The sequence below is a fragment of the Astatotilapia calliptera genome, chromosome 14 (assembly GCF_900246225.1).
Source record: "Astatotilapia calliptera chromosome 14, fAstCal1.2, whole genome shotgun sequence".
Lineage (NCBI taxonomy): Eukaryota > Metazoa > Chordata > Actinopteri > Cichliformes > Cichlidae > Astatotilapia > Astatotilapia calliptera.
Window position 1 is genome coordinate 28,220,549 of NC_039315.1, and position 24,304 is coordinate 28,244,852.

Genomic DNA, 24,304 nt, shown 5'->3' on the forward strand with positions numbered 1-24,304 from the left:
AGTTCCTTAGAAGGAATTTGGAGCTAACGAACTCTTCTCTCCCTCTTGTTCTTCAGCAAACAGAGGCATAATAAGCTATGGCGTTCCCACAGTGACAGCGACCTATCAGATCGCCTGGACTCGAAGCCTTCATCTCCCTCCTTGAACCGCGCTGACTCTCACAATAACAACACCTCCTCCCCGTCTGTGCATCACTTCCTGGGTGTGGCCGTGCTGCAGGCGCTCTACCCCGAGCCCGAAGACTCGCACGCGCTCTCCAACGGAGTGTGTGACTCGCTGGTTCAGGAGGTCAGATCAGATTGCGCAGACCCCCGCCTGCTTCCCCTCCCCAGACCCCGAGCAGCCACCGTGGTCCCAGAGGAAAAGCAGGGCAGCTCGGCGAGCGTGGCCATCACTGTGCCCGTCGCTCTTCCACTTCCACCACCATCGCTCCACATCCTACCTCCCACCCCTGAACTGCAGCGCGCTCACAGGGACACTCCCACACATCTGTCCTGCTCAGTGGGCAAACCAGAGGAGCTGTTCCTCATCTTACCCGACAGAAGCAGTTCAGAGGAAGTCTCTCCTCTCACTCTGGGATCCACTGACTCGGACATGATCAACCAATCATTGTCTGATTTAACGAACAACAGCCACACTCCGCTCAGCCCTGCGACTCCCACTTCCTCGCCTCCGATCTCGGCTTTCGCTCCCAGCGACGACAACAACAACAACCCGAGCGAGTTGGATACCCGCGGTGAGGCAGACGGGTCATCGACCCACAGCACGGACAGCATCGACTTCTTCAGCGCCCGGGAGAAGTTTCTGGGGCTGGCCAAAGATGGCCGACATCGGACGCTTTCAGAGCAGGCACAGCAAAGGACGTCTCTGTCAACTGACAGAGAAACAGAGGTCAGCGAAGACGAGGAGGAGCAGAGGAATGAGATGAGTCAGGTAAGGTTTCATTCAGCTGCTTCTTTCTGTTCATTTTTATTTATTTATTTTTTTTAATAGCATCTCAGTTGTACGACCACTTTTCAGAGTGACCTTTGTCATCATCATCAGCTGTAAAGAGAAAAATTTAAAAATTTCGGTCAAATCCTTTGATTTAGGAGATTTAAATGAACTTTGAATAGTATCCACGGTTTTATTTTAAAGTTTTAATCAGAGGGAAGTAAACTGGAATCTGAGTGAATGTGAGGACTGTGTGGTAGCAGATAGATTGAGCTGATCACAGTGACACCTGCTGGACAATGAGAGAATAATCAAGACCAAACCTCCTCCTATAACGAGTTGTCAGTAGTATTATGTGGATTATAAAAGAGTGTAAACAGGACTGAGCTAATAAGTCATTGCTTGGAATAAAAGCCTCACAATGGCTGTGCTAATAAAGTCTGTATCCTCTCTTTGTCTCTCAGGAGTCTGATGACAGCTCTGACAAAACCAGTCCTGACCGGATTCATCACACTCACCACGACAACGGAATATCAGTCCGCCATATTGTCACTGAGATCGAAGCCATATCACACCCCGCCGCATCTCTTCAGACTCCTTCCTCCTCCTCATCTTCTCCACTCCCTCCATCCTCTCACAGTCCTCAGGTCATCCGACCGGAACATCAGGAAGAGGGGGAGTCTTCTGAAGTCACGCACACCTCTTCGACTCCACCTTCACACCCCCAGCCTCCCACCACACTGTTGTGCGACTGGCCGGCGGGCTCCGTGCGGCGGGCCACCAAGCAGCTGGAGCAGAAGCTGAAGCAGGAACTGGAGATGGTGGCATGTCAGCGGTCTCCGCTGCATTCGCCCAGCAGCGAACAACCTCCTGTCATACTGTCCGTATCCTCCGAACACGTGCTGCTCCACTCCCCCATGCATGCTGCAGAACAAAGGATCACTCAGGGAGAGAACATGGCTGTTTCTGCTAATGCTACGTCCAAAGATGAAGAGAAGCACACGGGGTCACACAAAAGACCCGATTTCTCAGGCACAAGCGACCTCCAAGACCTTTCATGTTCCCCAAAGTCAGATATCAGCCACGTCTCTGGTGCTATACCTGTCAGTGCGCACACATCCACAGATAGCCACACAGTGACATCATCACTGGCCTCTGCTGAGCAGTTATCAGCATCATCTCAAGATACCTCAGCCCAGTCTCTCGGACGGGGCCAGCTCCATAGCCAAAACCTGCAGGACTGTTCGAACCTAATGACTCTGGATGGCGTGACGCTGCAGGAGTCGGACACGGATGAAAGCTCTCGGGTCAGGCAAGAGGGCTGCGGCCCCGTCTGCGCTGCCCAGAAGAGGCTGGCCCGAGGCAGCCAGGAGCTGGAGAAGATTCAGCAGACGCTGAGAGAGCTGCAGGCTTTTCTTCACGAGGGCATCACCCTCGAGACGGCAGACAGTCGAGGACAAGAACTGGGGCAGCCTCAGGGGCCAAGAGACGCCATGGACACAGACCCAGAAAGTTATAAAGGGGTGAGTTTTGAAGAGAGCCCTCCAGCTCTGAAAGTGGGGCAGCAGCTCCTAGAGAAGCAGGAGCAGAGGAGTTTGTTGGAGCCAACAGAGTGGCACAGAGCCACAGAGCTAGAGGCGCGCATCCGCCAGGCGGGGCTCACCCCCCCGTCTCTCATGAAGAGATCGGCCTCCTTGGCTAAACTGGACTGTCTGGAGCTGTCGGCTCATGACCTCAGCAGCTTGGACCTGAGGACGCACAACAGAGCAACACTGTCGCACTCGCCTGACTCGCCCTCGTCGCCCCAGTCTCACCCGGACGACACATGGAAGAAGCAGAAAGTGCTGGCTCAGAGGCCGTGCTCTGAAAGAACAGGTTCGTGCAGTGATGACACATCCCCTCCACCCCTCGGCCTCTCCCCCTCCACCAGAGGGGAAAGAGGAGAACGGGAGGAGTCAGAGAACAGCAGCAGTAGCAACAGCACGGTCCCTGCATCCCGTCAGCCGGGGAGAGGACACTCGTCAAGACGTTCTCGCAAAGCTTCCGCTGAGAAGAAGCAGCAGCGAGCCGTCACTCTGCTATACAACACCATGTAACCTCAGATCAGCAAGACTGGAACACATGCGACTGAAGCTGCGCTTATGTGTGTGAAAGAGACCGCATGATGTGTATGAATGTCAGCTGTAACCCCCTGTGTGTGTTCTCTGGTGTTATGTGTATAGTATGCAAGACATGAATGATGAGCATATATTTGCATGGAAACCACTGGATGTTTGTATGAACTGGAGTTCAGGTTCGTCTGTACAGTGTCATGAATGTCCAAACTAAGACTGAACGGTGCTCATGCACTCATTTATATCAGTGTCCCCTTTTTTTTTTTTTTAAGTGTGACCCTCGCTGCCTGTTCAGAGTTTCTAAAACTCCAACCAGAGGGGCTTTTGTTTCTCAAACCATGCACTTTACTGTTTAGATGACTCTTTTTCTTTTTAAAAAAAATTTGAGACGTGTTTCTTACCCCGGGGAGGATTGTTGTTTTGCACTGTTCTCAGTAGACTTGTCTCTGTGGTTTTGTTTTCAAAGCTGGCAGACATGTCTTTATTCAGATTTTTAATTAAACCAGGACAAAGCTGATATGTTGTTTTTGTTTTTTATTATTATTATTATTATTATTATTACTTAATTGCTTTAGCAGTAAATAAAGGTGGTGAGTTTGTTTTAACGGTAGTGACTCCTTAGTTTTTCTGTTTTTAGCCACTCCCATGTAAGGCAAAGAAATGAGGCCAGCTTTTAAATATACCGCCACCTGCTGGACAGGCTGATCCACACACTAAAACTGGATTTCATGACATTGGGTATTGCCACTACCAAGCTTCTCTTTTCGAATGACTGAAAAGCACATCCTTAATAGAAATACATTTTACCTCTCGTTTTTAACTACAACTAACCGATCTTTTAAGCACGTCGGTGCCAACTCCAGTGGGAAATGATCTCCATCAGTGTTCAGCGCAGCTTATTTCAGGCTGACATTTTACCTACTGTTTCATGTGGGTAATTAAATACTGAGATGTAGGCCACCGGAGCCCCTGCTGAGAGACCCACACACAGACACGAGGCACAGACTGACATTAAAGGACTGAATCTGCTTTTAAAAAAAGAGAGGCTGGAGATAACTAAGACATCAAAACTCACAGGCTCCATATATGAAGACCAAAAGACTCTTTGGTGGTTTAAGTGAATCAAGAGGAAAAGCTGAGATCCCCTGACGTTTTCACCAATTAAATCCACCTCAGCAGACAGAGCAGAAGGATTTTCAAATAAAATATGTGTGTGTGTGTGTTTATCATGAGGAGAGGGAATAAAAATCAGTGGAGCAGAAGAGGAGAAAGGCTGAGATTGGCATCCTTCCTCTTTGCATACTGATGCTCTGAACGCGACTTATATCAGCAGCTCTTTGCAAATTCGTTTCACATAGGCTTGCAGCTCGGTACCTTCCACAGTCCTGGTATTTTTCATAATGCGCACTGCTGGTTCGTCCTTTTTTTCTCTGTCCTGAGTGCTGTTTCTTGGAGGTTTTACAGCCTCTAATCTGCTCCCCTTTTTTTCTCCCTTGTAAGCCTAAAATAACTTCAGCCAAACAAAAAAAACAAAAAAAAAAACAACCCAGTTGGATCAGACTTCTTCAGCTCTGGGAATCCATGTCACAGGGACGATGATGAAGGTGGCAGCTGCTAAAAACGGATGAGCTCTCTCTGGTGCTGACAGACGCCGCAGCATTCCCCAATCTCGTGTGAAATAAATTGCTTTTGTCACTGTCCTCCACTGGAGAGGACCACGGAAACGAACTTAACAGTGGAAGAACTGTAGCGCGCGTGTGTGTGGTTTGGGGGGTGGTGAAGGGATTTACAGAGCATTTGAAAGGCTTAAGGAAAAAAAAAATCAAATAACACATTTCTACATTGCTCTCCAAAAAAAAAAGATTTTCCTTTATTTAAATCATGTCAATTCACTTCCCAGCATACGTCATGAAAACACCGTGCTTTTTTTAACGTTTTGCAACATTTTTTCAAAAAGTAAAAAACAAAAGGAGCATTTTTTTAACTTCTTAACCCAACCGGGAAAGCTTAGAACCATGAATTACAGAAGGAAAAGAGAAGGTGGTATCCTCAGTTTGTGCTGATGCTGAAAGTTTTACATTTCTCACTTAATTAAAAAAAAAAAAAAAACAGAGCATAAGGTGTCCCTGCTCTCATCATCCTCCACACAAAAACAAAACAAGTCCCTCAGAGCTCATCTACATTTGCACCCTGCCAATTTCTAAGAAAAAATTTGAGGGGTGATTTTACACTGGATTTTAGTTTTCAGCTTTTAAAAAAACTTTTGCTCAGTGAAACTTGCCGTAGGTCACAAAAGACCCCCACCCCTTTCATTGGGTGCAGACCATGCTGAAATATTATAATGCACAGAAACACACTCACAAAAAAACAAAAACAAACAACCATCAGCTCATGTAAGGTGAGAAAAAGCAAATTTACAGAGAAAACTCTTCTCTAACCCACGATCCACATACAAACCTTTATTCCTGTTACTGTTTTTATTAATAAATGCTCTACTTCACATACAGTATAGTTAGTACACACCTAGTGTTCATCTGGGAGTCTCATCATTACTGTGCTCCTTGCAAAGCCCGGCGTCAGGGTTTAAAACTAGACCCCGGCCTGGGTTTCTTTTTTTGTTTTAAACTTTGTGCTCAAACTCAAACATCCATTAACAGTCATATATGTGCTTCACCCACAAGTACAGTACATCTGGATTTTGTGCAAATCAAAAAAAAAAAAGAGAAGAAGAAGAAACACATTAGTCCATCATTTTAAAAATTTTCATTAAAAACTGAGGAAGTCTGATTATTTATCGGCCTTCAAATGAGGAAGGCGTTCTCCACGCCGCTGCGCTCTTCGATGCAGTCAGAACTGAAAACCACACGCGCTCAGTGGTGACGGGAGCGTGGGGTGAGTGTGCATTAGGTGCTGGAGCAGTGAGTTGGCCTGACACACTACATTTAGGGGAACTGTTTAGTTGACCTTATTGACCTTCTGTGCGTTGAGCTGGTTTGTTTTAAACGCACACACACACACGCACAGACAAACACGCACCCTTGCAAAACACCCCCCAAGAAATCATTAATTCGAGACGGAGTTCCTGTTAAACTGTACCGGATGTGTCGTTGGTTGTAAACTGGCACTTGTTGAGAAAGTGCCAATGTGGCAGAAGAGAGACCAGGCGTGCGTCCGTCTCTGGCTTTGTGAAGCCGGGCAGACGCAACCACCTCATGGCTTCATGGGAAAAGGGTCTGGCTGAGGCGAGGGGAGGGACGGCCAGGTCAGATGTTACCTCTAAGATGGTTTTCTTTTTAAATTTCCAAGATTTTAAGCGGACACCTGCCCTTTTCCACCCACCTCCCCTCAGTCCAAACCCCCCACCCTGGCAGGACCGCCTGGTTCAGAGGGAGGGTGTGGGGTGAGGGGCTCATTTCTCCATGAGTGACAGCTGGATGATGCGCTGCAGCTCCTCCTCCTCCTGCTGCTGCCGAAGCTCTGCCTCCTGCTGCTCCCGGGCTGAGATCTCCATGGCGATACGCAGCTGCTCGTCATAGCTGCAGGTGGTCGGCTTCTTCTTGGAGGGGGTGGAGCAAAGGCTGGTGGGGGGGCGGGGCTTGTGCTGGGGGGTGCTGCGTACAGGGGCGAGGAAACACGGGTTTAAAAACCTCCTCAGTGGGCACACAGTAGGCATCATTCATAATAAGGATAAGTCAGTAATGGTTTCACTGTGAGTCAATGCATGAATAATGAATGAGGTCTGGGTTGCCAGGTTATGAGAATCTCCTCTGATTGCTGTTTATCTTTCCATCGTGACACTTTGCTTTGTCTTTTAATCTAACGCTTCACCGGACCTTAAACCTGGATCTGTCTCGTCCTGATTCCATTTATTACCGTCTGTCATTCTGCAGATTTGATGAACGGTGGGAGAAAGCTATTATCGACTCAAATTAGCTGCAGACTACATTGTGGAGTCTTAGTAAACGCTTTATTTAAAAACAAGGTGCGACAAAGGCTTCAGAAGAGACACAGCGAGACATGCGTTCCCATAACTGTGCTCGGTTCTATCACGAAATACTAAAAAAAACCAAAACTGTTTTTACCACAGACTGTATATAAAAGATGGACACAGAAACCCTGGAGTCAAGCATTTAAGCTGTCACTGTCTTTTTTTTCCCCAGCTAAGTCATTCTGAGGACACTACACACAATAGCCAAGCATTTCTCTCTGCAACCCCAATGCCAAAAAAATGCATCAAATAAAATACAATTTGGGACTCTGACGTGAAAATCTCAAAGACACTAACTTTATTTATAGTGGAACACAGAAAAGATGCCAAACGGTTAAACATTTTACTGCTTTAGAAAAGTATTAGCTCATGTGGGACTTGATGCCCCACAGCAACACATCTCAAAAACGTTAAGTGATGCTAAAAAAAAACAGCTGGAGGGACATTTTGCAACTAATTAGTTTAACTGGGTAGAAAAAGACAGGCAGCGTTTCTCATGAGTAAAGACGTTCACCAATTTGCCAAAATTCTGGATAAGGCAGAAAAGCAGTACTGGCCCATGATTTTGGGCCCTCGGGCAGCACTGCATTTAGAAATCAAACTTATGCTTAAGTTCATCAAGGACGATCCGCCTGCTTTCCTGGGTGTCTGACTGCTGGTCTGTTATTTACATCACTTCCTCTTTCCCACGCTGTCAAACTCGATGCTGACAGCACTGCTCTAGTGATCAGTCCTGCTTCCACTGAGCCAATCTGCCTCCACTCTGCTGAGATGTTAGCTTATTTTTCCATATCTAACATATTTTCTGTGTTCTACAGTAATATTTGGGTTTATGAGATTGCATTCTGTTCTTATTTTTACAGCTTTGCAACTTTCTCTTGGTGTCGGTCTATAGGTCCAACACTTTCCCCTCAGGTTAGAACTTTGGCTCGAGTAAACACTGCTATGGCAAGACTTGGGGAGGAGGCAGTGACGAAGAGGATAGGACAGTCTGTGAATCCAACCAGCCATCTGCAAACAGGGAATGCACCCAGAGAGAAACACTGTCTAAAGATAACAGAGGCTAAAGTCAACTACAGCACTGTCAACTGAGAAAGCAGGAAACTCTCTCAACTCTCTCATCCTCCCACCAACACCCCCTCTCTGCAAACACACACACACACACACACACACACACACACACACACACACACACACACACACACACACACTGGAGCTCAGATAGCAGATAGGAGAGGGGGAGAATAGCAGGATGGATAAGAGAATAGAGCAAGGAATGGGACAGGAATACAGGATGTGAGTCAAGTATGGGAGGAAAGAACCACAGGAAAAAAAAATTCACAGAGGAGTGCGAGACACTGAAGATTAACAACACATAAGAGAGCTGAGAGGAAGTCAGAGACAATGCGGTGGAGGGATGGCAGGATATAATCGCCTTCATCCTGGCACTCAAGGAGATTTATGCGGGGGCTTTTTTCCCCTCGCTGCTGACAACGAAAGTCCCGCTCTCTTTCATTCACTGACGCTTTTATCAGACTTTCTAACAAAGTCCCCAATAACAAAGAGCTTTAACTCAAACACGTGGGAGTCATTAAAAATCCCCCAAAATAAAACAAAGGCTTTCATTCTGACCTCTCGACACGACTCGGGTCGCAGGACAGAGGGTGAGTCCCCGGCTTGCTGTTGGTCAGCGCCTCCCAGATGGTCACCTGGGCACACAAAAGAGAAGGCGGCACAGGAAGTCAGTGAAGGAGCGCTGCAGGAAGCGGTGCATGCAAAACAAACGCATCCTCGTTCCCTGTAGGCAGCTTCCTGTTAACGTATGGTAGAGACGGAGCCAGCGGCCTTGGTCGTAAACTAAATGATCGATCCTGGCTGCGGTCCTACTCAAGTCCACGTACAGTTTTAATGCTACCAGTGATTAATAAAGATGAGAAGCACTTGTTAAATATAGACGTTCAAGTTTCAAATTCAGCTTCACACTGTCACAGAAATATATGGAAGCTGTGAACAAAAGCTGTTTTTTAGAAGATGACAGGATACCGTGTAAGCTAGATTTGTACAGCAGTTAAATCTGTAAAACACAGCGTGTCGGCGGGACGATCCTTTAACACCTGTCCTGCTTTGGTATTAGAGCAGTAATTAAAAGTGTCACCTTTCTCGGCGGCGCAGCGGTGGAAGCGCTCGGTACGGCTGCTGGAGACGAGAGCACAAACTGCAGCACAAAGCCTAAGCTGCAACCGTGCCCTTGCCTCCTCTGCTCCTTCCCCTTGTGTATTTCAGCTAAGAAAACTCAGAGGATGTTCTCTGACCTGTCTCACAGAGCCTATTTATACCTCACTTTCTGTAACGTCTGGAAGAAGGCCAAGGGCTATCAGGACCGAGGATCTCTGGGATTTTAAACAGCGCCGATCCTCAGGCAGCGTGTGCCACACATCAGAGCCAATTTATTCTACTTACTGATTTTACTTCAGCACTGATTGTTTTTTTATTTTCAAAACAGCTCACTTTTTCCCTCCTTCACTGCGTATATTTGTCTGGTCTTGCTTGACTTATGGTTAAATTTATTGCTGCCATTTGCGCCGTATAATTTAAAAGCAGGGAGAATACTTTCCACATTTGCTCCCTGTGCCTGCTCATAGAAATATACACACAGATATGTCATACTCCGCTGCCATTAATTACAGTAACGCGTCAGCACCATATTAGTATGGGAAAGCCGCATCTCCACTGTCTACTGTTTAAACAGACACAGAATTTGTGTGTGACATATCAGATTTAACATGTTTGGAACACATAACGAGACACATTGCAAAACATCAGTTTGGCGAGGTGCATCTCTGCAGCAGAGATGCACCTCAGAGGCTGCTAAAGATATACATGCACACAAGTGCTTCTTAATGCAAATGTCTCATCAGCCGATTACATGGCCGCGACTGAATTTGGGCAGACCCGGCCGAGATGATCCTCTGAAGTTTAAATTGAGCATTAGAATGAGGAAGAACGATGATTTAAGGAACTTTAAATGTGTCATTGTTGATGGTGCGAGACATGCTGGTCTAAGCGTGTCAGAAACTGCTCATCTGCTGGGATTTTCCCACAAAAACATCTCTGCTGTTTAAAGAGAATGGTCTGAGATTTGGGTAAAAATGCCTCGTTTATGGCCTGACTGCTTTGAGCTAGCTGATTGAACGGCACCAAAGGCCACAGAAGAGCATCTCTGAACACACAGTACTGGACAACAATGGTTCCAGCTACTCCTGGTGCAAAGGTGTAGGGTACACTTTTTGAGCCTTTAGTACAATTTGGGCAACCCAATGACAGAAAAGAATAAGAATTTATGGTACATGAATTTGAGCGTCCCATATGAATCAAAAATTGAACTGTTTTGTATAAATTAATAAATTATGAACTTCATAACGTGCAACTGCACTGCCTAAACATCATCCAAGTCATCCATTAGCTAGTCTGTGGGCTTGATTAAAACAGAACTACGTTCAGCTCATCCACAGTGTAGCATTCCCAGTATGCTGACACAGGTTCATTCACTATGTGTAGGCTACAATCAGCTGCTCTTTATAGGATGCGGGGAATACACCCAACCTTTACAGCACCATCAAAAATGATGAAGTGTAACATTAACCTTAGCTTCCAACCTGATGATGACCGCCAACTGTCATAAAAGCCAGCTAGACTGAGAGTCTTCAGTAGAAATAGGAACCCTGCTGTAGTCTTTTTAAACGACTATGCTATCTGGATCATTGCTAACTGTGCATGTGTAGCCTGAGCAAAACATATGAAGCAGTTTGATTTAGCTAATAGCCAGTTAAGCACTGATTTAAGCTCCCCGCAGAAGAGAAAAGATGATCTCGCAGGAGTTTCACATTGAAGCCACCTGATCGTATTCGGAGCCAGCCTCCAGAAGGCTCTGCTGTATGGCAAACTGCAGCAGATCCTCCTCCTCCTCCCTCATGCTGTCTCTCTGTTTGCCTCCTAGCATGGTGTATCCAGGTGGGGCCTCAAACACACACGGGGGAATCTCACTGGCTCGACAGGACACTGCAGCACACGGGGGGGAAGGCAAAGGGCAAGAGATGGGAAGGAGTGTTATCTGGCAGTAAAGGAGGCTAAAGGAGAGGAGCGGAAAAATACAAGAGGTTTTTTTTCCTGAGTAAAAGAAAGCACGAGGAGACTTAAACCCTTGAATTAACAGATATTGCACAAATTTACAAGTGTCAGCCTGTCACTCAGCAGAAGTTTGGGAGAAAGCAGACAAATCTGGCAGGAAACACTTCATATTTGCAGATTTACATGTGTCACCTATTGAGGCAAAACCTCAGTCTATTGACCCAAAGCCTGTAATAAAGTGTACTTTTGCACCTGACTATTTTCAGAGACATTAGCCACTAAATACTCACCAATGAATCATTCAAACTCAAAAACTCAAAGTATGAATCCGTGTTGTGTCTCACATAACAGTCAATAAGAACTAATTTTATATTGTAACATTAGACACTTTGTTACTAGGAGACTGGTCTCAGTGGTCGTAAGTGGGAAGAAAAGGCTGAGGTAAATTACACTTAGCATCAGTGGCAACGGGTCTTATGGAGTGATGAACCCAGATTTGAAATGTTTGCTTCAAATCATCATCAGTATGTCTGAAGAAGATCAAGAAAGAGGTACAGCCATCTGTAAAACATGATGTCATCATCTGGAGATTCATTTAAGTGGTGTTGGGATTCTTTCAAAAAGCATTTGATTGGCATAGCTTCATTTTTTTCAGCATGAAGGTCCCAAACACATTTCCAATGCAGTAAATACCTGGATAGAAAAACACACAATGTTGATCGTGCACTGGCGTCCCAAAGCCCAGACCTCAACATTACTGAGAGAGTGTGGGATCATCTTCACAGAAAAGAGCTTTAAATGTCCGACAAGAAGCCTGGAGAAGTATTCCTGAAGACTATGTGAAGAAACCTTCCTAAGAGAGTTCAGGCTGTGTTGAAGAATAAAGGTGATCACAGCAAATATTGACTTTGAAGCTCGTTGGAATTGTAAAAACTCTGTTATTTTTGTGCACGTGTCCATGCAAATCGCTGCACCTACTTCCCATTTTCCTAGAAACATATCAAGACATGAGGATTGCCTCAAGACATTTGCACAGTAATGTGTATTAGCTGAAATTTCCAAAGTGTATAATTAGAGTATTTGTAATTAACACCCAGCAAACACTGGTTAGTCAGAGGTGTTGTATCCCATTGCCAGAAATAGCAAAGTAAAGGCAGGCGGTTTCTATGTCAGATGCATTGGACTGGATGTTTTTTTAGGTTCAAAGTCAGGAGTGTGGCTGTATTAGTCACCACTGCTGTTTGCCTTACGCAGCAGCAGTATAACTGATAGATGCAGCTTCTGGGTTGGAACAATGAAGCCAATGCATACACGCCTGAAAACCTGCACTCTATCTAAAGGCCACCAGATGGCAACAGCTGTGGTTGCAAAAAAACCCAAAAACGTCCACTACTATAGAAGTCTGGGCGAAAACAGCTTCGTGCCCTGACCACTGCAAACACTTTCCTGATGAGTTTATGGGCTCAGTCACTAACTAAAAACTAAACGCTCATCTGGAAGACATCTAAAGGAGACTCCAGAGAATTACGTCATGGTAGTTACATCCAGTTTATATGCTGTCCAATAAAGCTACAGACATTAACGTAAAATATGTCTCTATGCAGATAAACCAATGACTACAGTTTGTTATGATCTTCAAATCTGATAACTTGCTGCAGGATTACATGTCCCACGCAGGGGTGTGTCTAAAAGGGGGCATGTGGTGTACTCGGCTCAATTTAGTTCAACGATTTGGTGACAATATTTTGCAGACTTACATTATTAACACAAAATATACATATAATAAATTACACTGATGTTTAAAAAGAATATAACATTTTTTTGTGGAGCGGTAAAAGAAAAAGCTTCTACAGACATTCTACAGCTGAGGCGCTTACTGGTGGAACTAGAGCTGGAGACGCTGGACGAGTCGCTGCCCGGAGAAGGGGTGTCTGTCCTCGGGGTGTCCCTCTGTCTTTCGCCCTCCACCACCACTTCGTTGTCAGCACGGACACCGGCTCCCTCCTCACAGCCATTCAGGTTACTAAAGGTGATCCTGGCATTCAGGATGTGGTAGAGAGGGATCTCTGTAAGGAGAGGAGAGAAATTTCACCCCCATCCTCCAATAACACACATGTCCTTTATATCAGTTATTCAGTTTTTATGATTGATACATCTTATAAGTAATTTGGTCATTTCTTTACACCCTTTCTCTGCATGTCTTAACTTTCCATTAATCTGTGTGTCCATTTTCCAACCTTTCCATAACTGCGCCCTCCCCCTTTATTTAAACAGCACACATCTTAGCCCCCTCCCATCATGCGTCTCAATCTCACAGTGCTCACCAATCTTGACAGGGAAGCCAGGCGGCAAACGCAGAGTGATGAAGTCACGCAGCTTAGCGAACAGGGCGTTCGAGATCGCCATGAGATCGATGATAGGCACCACTTGTTCTGCCAGGGAAAGAGGGTGGGACTCACACAGCCACAACTTAGCTTTAAACCTGGGAACGAGCACACGTATGGGAAAAGAAAGAAGGCAGGAAGAAAGAGTTAATTAATAAATATCAGCAAATACATTTCTGACTAAAGCATAATTGAAGCAATTTATGCTCTTGCTCAGACAGTTAAATGTTTGCCCGGAGGAAGCTGCACAAAGACATTGATCACATCAGCTAACAGTGGCTGTCCACAAGCTGCTGAGTCGTTCTCAAACCGAGGCCGATCGATTCTCATATTCTAATTTGTCCAATGAATGAACACAAGATTGAGAGGCAGCTCTACAACCTCAGACCCGTCGTCCTCCTGATGTCCAGCAACTTTTCATTACCCGCTTGAAGAACGATGGTACTGGAAATGTCCGAAAGACCCAAAACACAGAGCAACAACCCCGATTTATGGGCAGCGGAATAACATCAGCTATGTTACAAAAAACACCTGAACACTCAGATCATTCTTTTATTTGCTTTTACTTTCCTCACTGAGTTCATATTTTCACTTCTTTTGCTTTTTGCTCCCTGAGTGACACAGAAAGCGTTCTTTCATTTCTTTTTTGTTTTGTTCCATTTGTTAATACGCTGGAGCGAAGATGATGTGCCATGAGTCATCGAGCCAGAGCTGAGTGATCGACTGCAGAAACCCACTAATTGCTCGACTCTCCACCAGCTTTGTAAAAACCTGAGTGTTTGTCTGCCGCTGTCATCTGGCTGCCTTTCACCTCAGAAGCTCGGCGGTCAGCTGCTGCGGACGGCCGATTTTCCTCTGGGCTCTTCTCTGTCCATCATTTTGTCAGCTCTGACAACGACTCTGCGACTCAGGGCGACTGTGCTCTACGCATGGCTGAATGTTTGGTTTGTTTTTTTGTTTCTTTTTCCGTGGGCACGTGTCACCTCTGCGTCTTGGTTGTGAGCTGGCACGGGTGGCCGATATCCCTCTGAGTGGTCGTCGAGCTGGGGTTGAAGTATTCCTCGGCGGTCAGCGCAGCGGGGTTTGTCACCACGGGGGACGACATCTGGGTCACCAGAGCCTGGGCAAAGTGAGGAGTGAATAACATGAATTTACAAAAAAAAAGATCCAGCTATAACATGTCTCCGTATTAAAGATAGTGAAGCTTTTACAGCTGTAGAAAAACGACTCTGTTCGCAGGGATGCAAAGGACTATTAATCAATACCAGAGGCTTTTCAGACTCACTTTCTCTGCTATTCTCTACTCTGTAGAGATTTCAAGGCTTTCCTTTTACCTACTGGCATTTTTTAACAACTCTTTGAAAAATTGATAAAGCGGTTTCTTATTTTACTATTCATCATTACAGCGGTTGGCTCGCTGCATTAATAACTATCTCGGTGTGACGCATGACTAAACCTGTCAAAAGTAGGAACAGCCATTCCTGCTACGGGCAAACAAAGAGTTGTGAAACAGAAGAAGTTTACGGTTTGGCAAAATAGCCGATTTTGCTTTGCGGGTCTTTGCAGTGCTAAGCTACAAGCTCAGGATACATTCATTGTCTGTGCACCAATTTTATCTGTTGCCCAAAAGAACTTAATGGGAAATTCAATTTTTTTGGTGTGTGTGTGGATGATGGTGTGCAGAGGCGACAGGGAGGGGAAGCGAGTGAAGAGCCAGAATACAGAAATAGGAGAAGCAGGGAGGTATGAGTCATTGGTGCTCGGCAGCAGAAACAAATTAAAAAAACATAATCAATATCTGAGAGCGGTTTGGAGCCTCTGCTGTTGACACGGTCGACTCGACAGTCGGGATTCATACACTGCCTGACCATCCAAAGAGGAGGCGATCGAGTTGGGGGCGGGGTAACGCTAACACGAGAAGGTAGGAAATGTCCCTGAAAACAGCGATGACAGTCACAGCGCCGATTGCCGTTCATGTTTCACGTGACGGTGTTCAAATCGAGTGTGTGCTCACCCCGTTATTAGGCCCCATGTGCTGTTCTGCAATCCCGAGGAAGTTCTGCAGTGGAGTCTTCCCACCTGCTCAGACACACAGCGGCAGCAACAAGTAAAAAAAGAAATGCACTTATATAATCACAGCACATCCATACAAACTACATGCTGTCCTGTTTGTTTTACACATTTACTTCAGATTACTGCACAGCCCTCTGTGTGGGCTCATTTATCGCCGCTGCAACTGTCCACAGTGTCATTTTGCTCTATAATGCTCTGCTCAGGATGCCTTATTGCATTACATGAAGCTTTTTGTAATGCACTCTTATCTACGAGGAGCCAGCATGAACCAAGGCAAGCCAGCTTAGGTGGTCTAGCCTAAATATCAGCAGATCTCACAGCAGAACCTGATACGTGAGTAATTACGGACTACAGCTGGACAACGAGAAGCCCTCAATCTCAACATTGTTCTTACTTTTCCTACTTCCACCTCTTGACTTGACCTTTTCCTGCTCTGAGGCTCTCTCACCCTGCTTTGCTATAGTTCATTAAATCATAGACATATTTCCCCCCCTCAGAAAAAAGTTCAATTCTTTATCTCATCCATGTAAGATGCCAGTTGAATAGCACTTCTTCAAGACGACGATTTTAGTGCTCCAATAAAAAAGAGAGCGAGGGCATCACTTTTGGAGATATGTCACCGTCATTATTCTGGGAAACAGGCACAGCAGTAATGGGAGAAAAAAAAAAATCACATTTGTCACACAAATCAAAAGATAATACAAGAATCTTGAGAATATTTGAGGTCTTAACGGCCAATTCCTGCTACGGGACCACATGAGGCATTCGCTCATCACCCAAAATCCAGTCTAAGACATTCAACATGCTTGTCAAACTTTAAAGCACATTTATTGTAGATGCCTGTGTTCCCTTTTCCCCACTCTATTGTCATCTCAGACCGGCCCTGTCAGCATGTGGGGTGAAGTGGAATCATCTTTTTTTGGCTTAGGAAGGTTCCTAACTGGGTGAAATGACCTGGTGTCCAAATGACACCCACTTCTATATACTGGCACCTAATTTAGCTGTTTCCTGCAGAGTCTCAACACTGGCATCTTACAATGGATTTAGAAAAGTTGTTGATTATCATCCCAAACCATAGACTGGGTCAAAATAATTTGTTTTCCTCTGAGAGTGTGTTTGCAGCCCACACACTGTCAGTGAGCTTGTTCACGCTGCACTTTGGGTAGGAGTGGCACTTATTTCCACATCACCTGGACTTGCAAATGAGGTCACTTCACTTTCGGTGGTGGTGACTAAGAAAACCCTCCCCTATCTTGAGCTGCATCGTTTCCATGACATCACGATGTGCTCCTAGACATCACACAGGTGGAAACTTGTCCCTCTCCTGACTAACTATTGAGGAAACAGTGCTTCAAAAATGATGAGTGACGCACCAAATAACCTTTTCAGTTATCCATACACAGGCAACTTTTTATGATTACATGGGTTTAAAAAATTGTTCTATTATTTTACATTTGATTTACATAGTACTAAATCACAACATAAGTTACCTCAAGGGGCTTCGTATGTAAGGCAAAGAGCCCAGAATAATACAGAGGAAACCCCAACAATCAGATGACTCCCTATAAGCAAGTGCTTGATGACAGTGAGGAGGAAAAACTCACTTTTAACAGGACAACACCTCTGAGGGCTCTGCTTCCCATTCTACCCCAGAAACAACACAAGCCAGCAGTCTGAGAGTTAAGTGCTCTACTGGGGCGATGTGGTACTTGGAGGCCTTTAAGATATGGTGTGTCCTTGTATGTAAATGGACTTCGCATACAGACAAATGAGGATAAAGATTTGGCTTCACATCAAACTTCTTTCTTAAACAATGAGAATAAACAACTAAATAAGGTGGAAACATCTAAATTAATTCTGATTCTAATGGTTCAAGTCCCGTCTACTTTCAAAAGCTGTATATTGCAAAATACCAAAAGTGAAATCTGCAATCATAAAACTCCAGGATCATTCCTAAAATTAGACATCGAGGGGTTTAAAAGATCCACAGTGGAGAAACTCAAAAGCTGCTTTTCATTTAGATCTGAGCACCCAAAAAAAAAAAAAGTGAGCAGCTTGATAGTGTGTGGTTTGGACGTGGTGGTGCGGTTTGTCTTTATCAAACCAGAAACTGAATAAGTACTAAAAGCAGAGCAAAGGTCCATCACTATATTGTGGTTTTTAAAGCACTGATCTACATTTCAGCCTTTGGTCATCTAATCTGTCTACAGCTGCTGATGATACAGTGTGTGCCTCTCCTAGGATATATAGGAGCACTTAAAGGTTTGTTTTTTAAATTCTTAACAGCGTTAACAAAATGATGAAAAGTAGCTCGAGGAAATGGGCAAATGGACCGAGTCACTCATTCAGGAGTCAGTGTAGCGTCTCTGAGAACACTTTCCTCGTGCATATTAGCAGAGCGCAGATGGGGATTGTGACCTGGGAGAGAGGAGCTCTCTCAGAAGAGCGTGTGATGGTTGATCCTGGCTGACAGCGACGGTCCAGGGAGAGAGGGAAACCTGCTAATCCTGTTTGATTTATGATGTGAACCAGAAAATGAGACGGAGCCACCGAGAGAACTTTATGGGCTGTTAGCCGCAGCCTCGGGGTGATCTCATCGAGCTCAGGTGAGAGGGATTAGTCATCGGTGACTCTTCTATCGGACGTGTTTCGGCACTTGGACTGCGGGTTACAACGGCGCGGAGGACGTAATGGAGAGATTCAGCTGTAGGGGAACAAAAAAGGCGTGACGACATCCTGATGAAGTGACTTACCTTTTATCTTGTTCTTGTTCTGGTCTGACAGATGGTCGGTTCTGGTCCTGGTAATCAGCTCAACATTGGATGCTGCATACACCTGAAAGAGGAAGACACATAACTCCTTTTTTCTGTTCACGCACACTTTACCACCTCATAGCTGTAGCAATAATTCCAAAAACAACTTGTCACCATACAAGCTATAAAGCAAAACCAAAACCCTTAAAGCCGCGATTTTTGTGCACCCTAGTTGCTAGTCTGCAGTCCGACTAGTCCACAGCAAAATGCAGGAATTCCTCAACAGTGACCATAAAAATCAGGCGCTGATTAAATATTGAGCAGGCTGCTGATACTGAGTTTACACTGACTACACACGACTGAAATAAAGAACTAAAAGCTTCCAGGGGTAGAGCAGTTCTGTATGCGTTGTCTGTTTATGTTTGCGACTCTAAATCAATGAAGCAGAAAATAGACAGCAGTATTTTACTGTAGAGCCCATCTGAAGGGCTTTTAAACCCACCGGTGACAGATGGCCCGGTAGTCTGACACTTGCCACCCATTGATCCCTCGAGGGGGACAAAGAAAACAAATGGGGTCAAGGTAACATGGTAATGTATTTTTTTTTTTTTACTTGATTTGAGAGGCCATCTGGTCTTTTAGGTGCTGCTGAATCTTGATCGATGGGTTTTTTTTAAAGCATGAAACAACTCTGGATTTTATTCATTCAGGAAATGAAATCCTTCAAGTTAAGTGAACTTTCATGGAATATCAAACTGAATATCAAATATCAAACGGTGGCTGGGCTTTCTCTGGACAGTGCGAGAGATAAGCGAGCCGCTTACCTTTGCTTCATATCCATTCACCGTCTCGGTCTTCTCGCTCCTCCATCCCAGGATGCCCGTCTTGTTCCTGCAACACAGTTTCAGCACATCCCAGGTCATCTCTCTCACGTCTCAAAGCCATAATAAAGCAAGTTCGGTTCCATCTAAGCTCAAGGACACAGTACCCAGGAGAGCTTCCTCTCCTGGGTACTGTGAGAGGAGAGGAAGCTCAAAAAAACCAAGTTTTCTCACAAGAGGAATCCTGAAGACGCTGGCCTTGTTTGTCACCAGTGAAGACGAGCAGTTCAGTGTGCAATTAGCAAACCTGCCAGAAGTCAGCGAGCAATATTGCATCTTCGTGATTTATTCGTGCCACTAAATTCCTCAAAGCTCAAAAACTCACTTTTCAAGGCTGGTTAATCCAATCATTTCAGCTCTTAAGTTTATTAGTGAAACAATATCAGATTTATTTATTTTTTTATTTTATCAGTGACATTTGGGAGAATTCTCCTAAGGGTTGTTACTCAAAAAGCTGTCACGCCTGTCTCCCATCCTACTTTGTTTAGATTTTCGTCAACAACAACTGTACGGGCTGTTTGGAAATTTGCTCCTCTGTGGATAAGCTGTTATAATTATCAAAAGATTTAGTTTAATGGAAAATACTGGCAATCTCACAAGCCTGAACTGTACTTTGCAAAATGTTAGCATGCTAAATAGTATAAACAAGGCCAGAACTACTAAAAAAACAAACTAGCATTGTTCTGTTTAAGTGATACATCACAGACTAACTTGCAGCCTGTTGCATTTTTGTAAATGATTGTTGGCCAAACAGACCCCAAGAGGACCGGCGCTAAACACGAATGCAAACGACTGCCAAGGCATACGATAATCTTCCATCCACTTCTCAAGGTAGTTTATCTTATATATACACCGAAGTAACGGAAAAATATGTCTTTCAAGCTAATATACACTACAGTCCTTTTATGTCCCTTGGCAAGTGGCACATGAATTTGTCTCAATCAGGGAAAGTCTGTAGCCTAAGCATACCGTTTCCTCTGCTAGCCAGCTGTCAAGGTCCTTGTCATGGGTTCCCAAAACTTTGAATCCAACTTTTAAAACAGTAAAACTGCAGCGCTGTATTTTTTGTGTGCAAAGTTGCGTAGAGACGTAATAACTCCAGAGCTTTGAGGTGTCCCTGTCTAGGATGCTTGACGAAGCGGTTTGCTGTAAAGCATCCCAAATACATTACTGGACAGGAATGCTGACGGAGCAAAATGCACAGAGGTGACACCGAGGTGCAAGTCTGACAGTGAGATAATTACCCCACCCCAACCTCTCCTCGCTCAATTCTTGGAGTCATTCGTCTCTCTGCCTTCTTTCTCACTTTTAATCTGTTAACATTCACTTCCTGCCGCCGCTGCCTTTCCATCACTCGCCTATCTATCACCGTCTTCCTCTTTTTCCCCTCCTGCCACAAAAAAAGATCAAATATCTCTTTCTTCTGGCTTCTGTATTGTGCTTTCCCGCCCACAGCCTTGCTACCCGTTCATCTTTCCCTCCATTTTTCTTATTGTGTGCCTTCCCCTCATACCTCCACGTCCCAGCGTTAGTTCTGTCCCTCGCTCTCATTCCTTTTTTGTTTCATCTCTTTACATTTTCTCTTCTCCATCCCTCTCTGTCCAAACAAAACTCCCTCTTCCGTTACCCCCGTCCTTTCCTCATCAGTCTTATCTCTCCAACCAACCAGAATAGGATGAATTTTGTCCTCCATGACCCCCCCTGCCTCCCGCCTGCTCGGTCCACTCTTCTCTCCACCTTATGTCCGGCCTGTCTCTTGTCCAAGTCTTTTTGTCTTTTCCCACCACTGCATTTTACTTGTTTTACAGGCGCCCCCAGCTCGATTCAGGCAGCCAGAAGCTAATTTGTTCCTTCACATCAAGCGTAGTCCTGCAAATTTATTTGGGCACTTTTTGCCTTTTGAGGTTACACAGAGACAGAAAGGATGAAGAAGCGAGTAGTTAAATTAAAATACAATGATTACTATTGACCCAGTGTGACTGCAACTGGATTACAAGACAGCTGCTGCTATTTGAACATTGTTTTTACTTCTTTCAAAAGCTCTACAGTCTTACTTTAAACTACAGCGGGATTTTAGAATAACTATTTTAATGCACTTTTTTGATAGGAACACATTCCCAGATTTTTGGATACAATATTCCAAAAATATGTGCTCTTCAATGAAATTTAACAGTTTGTTCTATGCGACTTTTTCTTGTGTCCATTTCCTCCCACTGCTGCAGCTTTGGTTTGTATTTTCCTACACTTTGTGAAATGCATTTTGACAGCCACCAGAGAACGTGCCTGAACTCGTTCCACTCAGCTGTGGGTTGCAGTGTAGGAGGCAGCAACAGAGAAACGCTGACAGAAATTCAACTCTAACAACAAAAGAGTGATTTTTCTCCACTGGGGAAAAAACAAAACAAAGCAAAAAAAAAAAAAAAGAACAGCAGATTAATGGAGCAAGTCCTGTGGCTGAGCTAAAGCTATTTATTAGCTTTGATTTTTCACATCCTGTATATTTTTGTTCAGTACATAGCAGTATTTTTTCTGACCTCTCGAACGCGATGTTGCGGGTGTCCAGCTGCGTGGTCACCACTGGGGCAGACAGCCGGGCCGCTACCTGCTCGTCAGTGGGCTGCATTACTCCCAGAAGGCCCAACCCAGCTGTGGTGCTGCTGCAGGCACCACCCTTCCCCCTGCCCGGCGAGAGCGCTGTGAGGGATGACACGCACAAGGTCTCACGGAACACCAGCTGCCTGTCGTGGTCGACCTCCATCACCTCTGCGCTGGAGTCTGAGAGAAAGACAGGGAGAGAAGGGAAGAGAAAAGTTGAGAGCTTTTCAGTGAGGTGAGAAAGTCCACAAATCTGTGATGCTTAGACAGACAGACAGACAGACAGATACCTGCCTGATACCAAGTCAATACAGGGCCAGTATTGCTGATACCAATACCAATATCAATACTGATACTTATAACTTATAAAGGGAGCTCATGAAGGGGAGACCAGTGTGTCATGATTTATGAGCTAAATCATCATCAACAGTTCAGTGAGCTACGTACTGAACTTGGAGGATAGAAATAAGTATCAATCCTACTGTGCTACATACCATTACCAACGCTGGTAAACACACGATCGATTATTGGATCGATCCCCCATCTCTACTTCCCACTACGGGAGATTTAAAGGATACATATTGGAGATAAATTTAGGAAACACAGTTATCGTCTTGGTTTATGAGAATCATTTGAAATCAATACCAGCTTCATGCCTTTGTGATCAATAAAGCCACAGGAAGCAGCGAGTTGGCTTAGCTTAGCACAAAAACAGGAGGAAACAGCTAGCTTTGCGCTCTACTCATTTTGATATTAAACCGTGTTTGTTTCACTTGTGCAAATAATTCTCAGCAAAAACGCAACGAAAGAAAAATGCTAATTGAATTGTGCTTTTGTTGTTCTCACGTCGCCCAGTTTCATCTGTCTTTCACCTCCATTTTTAAATATCAGCACTAGTCAGTGTGGTTTTCTTTGAATGCATTTTGACACACTGCGTGCACCTCACACAGAGCGAGCCAGTCGAGCTCAAACTCTCACCCTGTCCCTTGAAAATGAAGCTCCGGTTTCCTCTCTGCCAGGTCATCTGTTCAAATCCCATCAGGGTGGTGTCAACACGGAGACACTGACCACTCTTCCAAACTCTGTATGTGTCACTGGGGCAGATGCGAGACACCAGGGGCACTAAGGACGAATACAGACACTCTTTGACTCAAACCATGCTGAGCTAGGTCTCAGTTTTCTTTTTTGCATTTGAATTTTTTAAATTTAAGCCATTCTAACCTACACATACAATACAAATGCTTTTCTGACATGCAACTGAAAACAGGTGTCTTTAGCCTAAGAGGCAGATAAAATTAATAGATCTGACTGGTTGGTACTGGCTTTTACTGGATCACTGGACACAAGGACTGGACTCACCCCAGCTGGTAAACTCCCATTTCATCTCCACATAGAAGTCTTGGGCCTGCTTAGGGTGGAGGAGGAGAGCAGAGACAGACAGAGAAAGGAATAAAAATGAGAAAACACTGAGCATCGATAAAGAGGAAGATACGGAGGGAGAGTTGTGGAGAGTGATGAAGTTAAAGATTAACAGACAGAGGGAGGAGAATACCGATGTGCAGGAGGAGAGAAAAAAAGAAGTAAAGCAAATAAATGCAGCAGGGATGTCTGTGCCAAAGATGATGGGACTGGAAACTGGAAATGTCTGCATATGTGTGTGTGTGTGTTAATAATAGAAGTGATGGATGGAGGGATGGAGAGGACAATAATGTGGGTGAGAGCAGCGGCAGATGAAGAAGGATGAGATGTGTGTAACGCTCGCGGGTTCGTGTGCGAGTGCATTTGAGTGCCAGTGCTCCTTGCTGTTTTCACAGTGTGAGGGTGTTGTGTGTATCAGGGAGCCGGCAGGAGCAGATACACAGGAAGTCAGACAGTTTGGAGGCACATCCCTGCATCGCTGTCACTGTTTTGTGCAACAGCTCCAACACAATCTGCTGCTGCAGGCTTCTAACCATTAACCTCCTGTACGGGCAGCCTCGGCATGTCCATCACTGCTTTTTTGCCTTCAAACAGGGCAATCCTGAGGTCCTTAGGGAACAGCTATGAGTCAGATTAGAGGGAGAGAGCGCTTTGCAACATGGAGACATATCCTTTGAGTGTATCGCCCTTGTTAAAGAAAGCTATTAATACCTTCAGAAAGGATCTCGTGGGAAAAGCAAATTTGCATGTAAATTTGAAAAAGACTTATTTACATTTCAAATGCATTTATAGCTTCCATATTTATCACCCACATGGCTTGCACACTTATTTCATGAACCTGTGCACTACAGCGCGTGTGTGTGCTTATGGGTGCTTGTGTGAAATCGCACTTGGCGCAGTCGCTCCAGCAGGACGGGGATGCCCGCCAGTCTCTTGGCAGTCCTCTGGTAGTCACGGTAACGAAGCACGAGACGCACCAGCTCCGGATCTCTGGTACTCACCGCCTCCTGAAGAACTGAGAGGGAGAGTAAAACAG

At 45.0% G+C, this 24,304-nt stretch overlaps 2 protein-coding genes across 7 annotated transcripts in view; one reads left to right on the forward strand and one right to left on the reverse strand.

Annotated features, from left to right (window-relative positions):
* The window catches only part of ssh2a (slingshot protein phosphatase 2a), a 31,504-nt gene extending 27,940 nt beyond the window's left edge, over positions 1-3,564 (forward strand). For both annotated transcript variants that reach the window (XM_026192429.1, XM_026192428.1), the window contains 2 exons: positions 57-933; positions 1,398-3,564. In XM_026192429.1, coding sequence (XP_026048214.1) covers positions 57-933; positions 1,398-3,029 — 2,509 coding nt within the window. In that variant the 3' untranslated portion in view covers positions 3,030-3,564. The remainder of the gene's footprint in view (positions 1-56; positions 934-1,397) is intronic.
* ankrd13b (ankyrin repeat domain 13B) overlaps positions 3,298-24,304 on the reverse strand; it is a 50,288-nt gene continuing 29,281 nt past the window's right edge. For 3 of the 5 annotated variants that reach the window (XM_026192436.1, XM_026192435.1, XM_026192434.1), the window contains 13 exons: positions 24,159-24,283; positions 23,209-23,257; positions 22,828-22,971; positions 21,789-22,029; positions 19,198-19,264; positions 18,374-18,455; positions 15,562-15,626; positions 14,531-14,667; positions 13,488-13,645; positions 13,041-13,229; positions 10,931-11,094; positions 8,668-8,744; positions 3,298-6,658 (listed from right to left, as the gene is read on the reverse strand). In XM_026192436.1, coding sequence (XP_026048221.1) covers positions 6,457-6,658; positions 8,668-8,744; positions 10,931-11,094; positions 13,041-13,229; positions 13,488-13,645; positions 14,531-14,667; positions 15,562-15,626; positions 18,374-18,455; positions 19,198-19,264; positions 21,789-22,029; positions 22,828-22,971; positions 23,209-23,257; positions 24,159-24,283 — 1,700 coding nt within the window. In that variant the 3' untranslated portion in view covers positions 3,298-6,456. The remainder of the gene's footprint in view (positions 6,659-8,667; positions 8,745-10,930; positions 11,095-13,040; positions 13,230-13,487; positions 13,646-14,530; positions 14,668-15,561; positions 15,627-18,373; positions 18,456-19,197; positions 19,265-21,788; positions 22,030-22,827; positions 22,972-23,208; positions 23,258-24,158; positions 24,284-24,304) is intronic. The other 2 variants (XM_026192438.1, XM_026192439.1) reach the window with 2 other exon arrangements.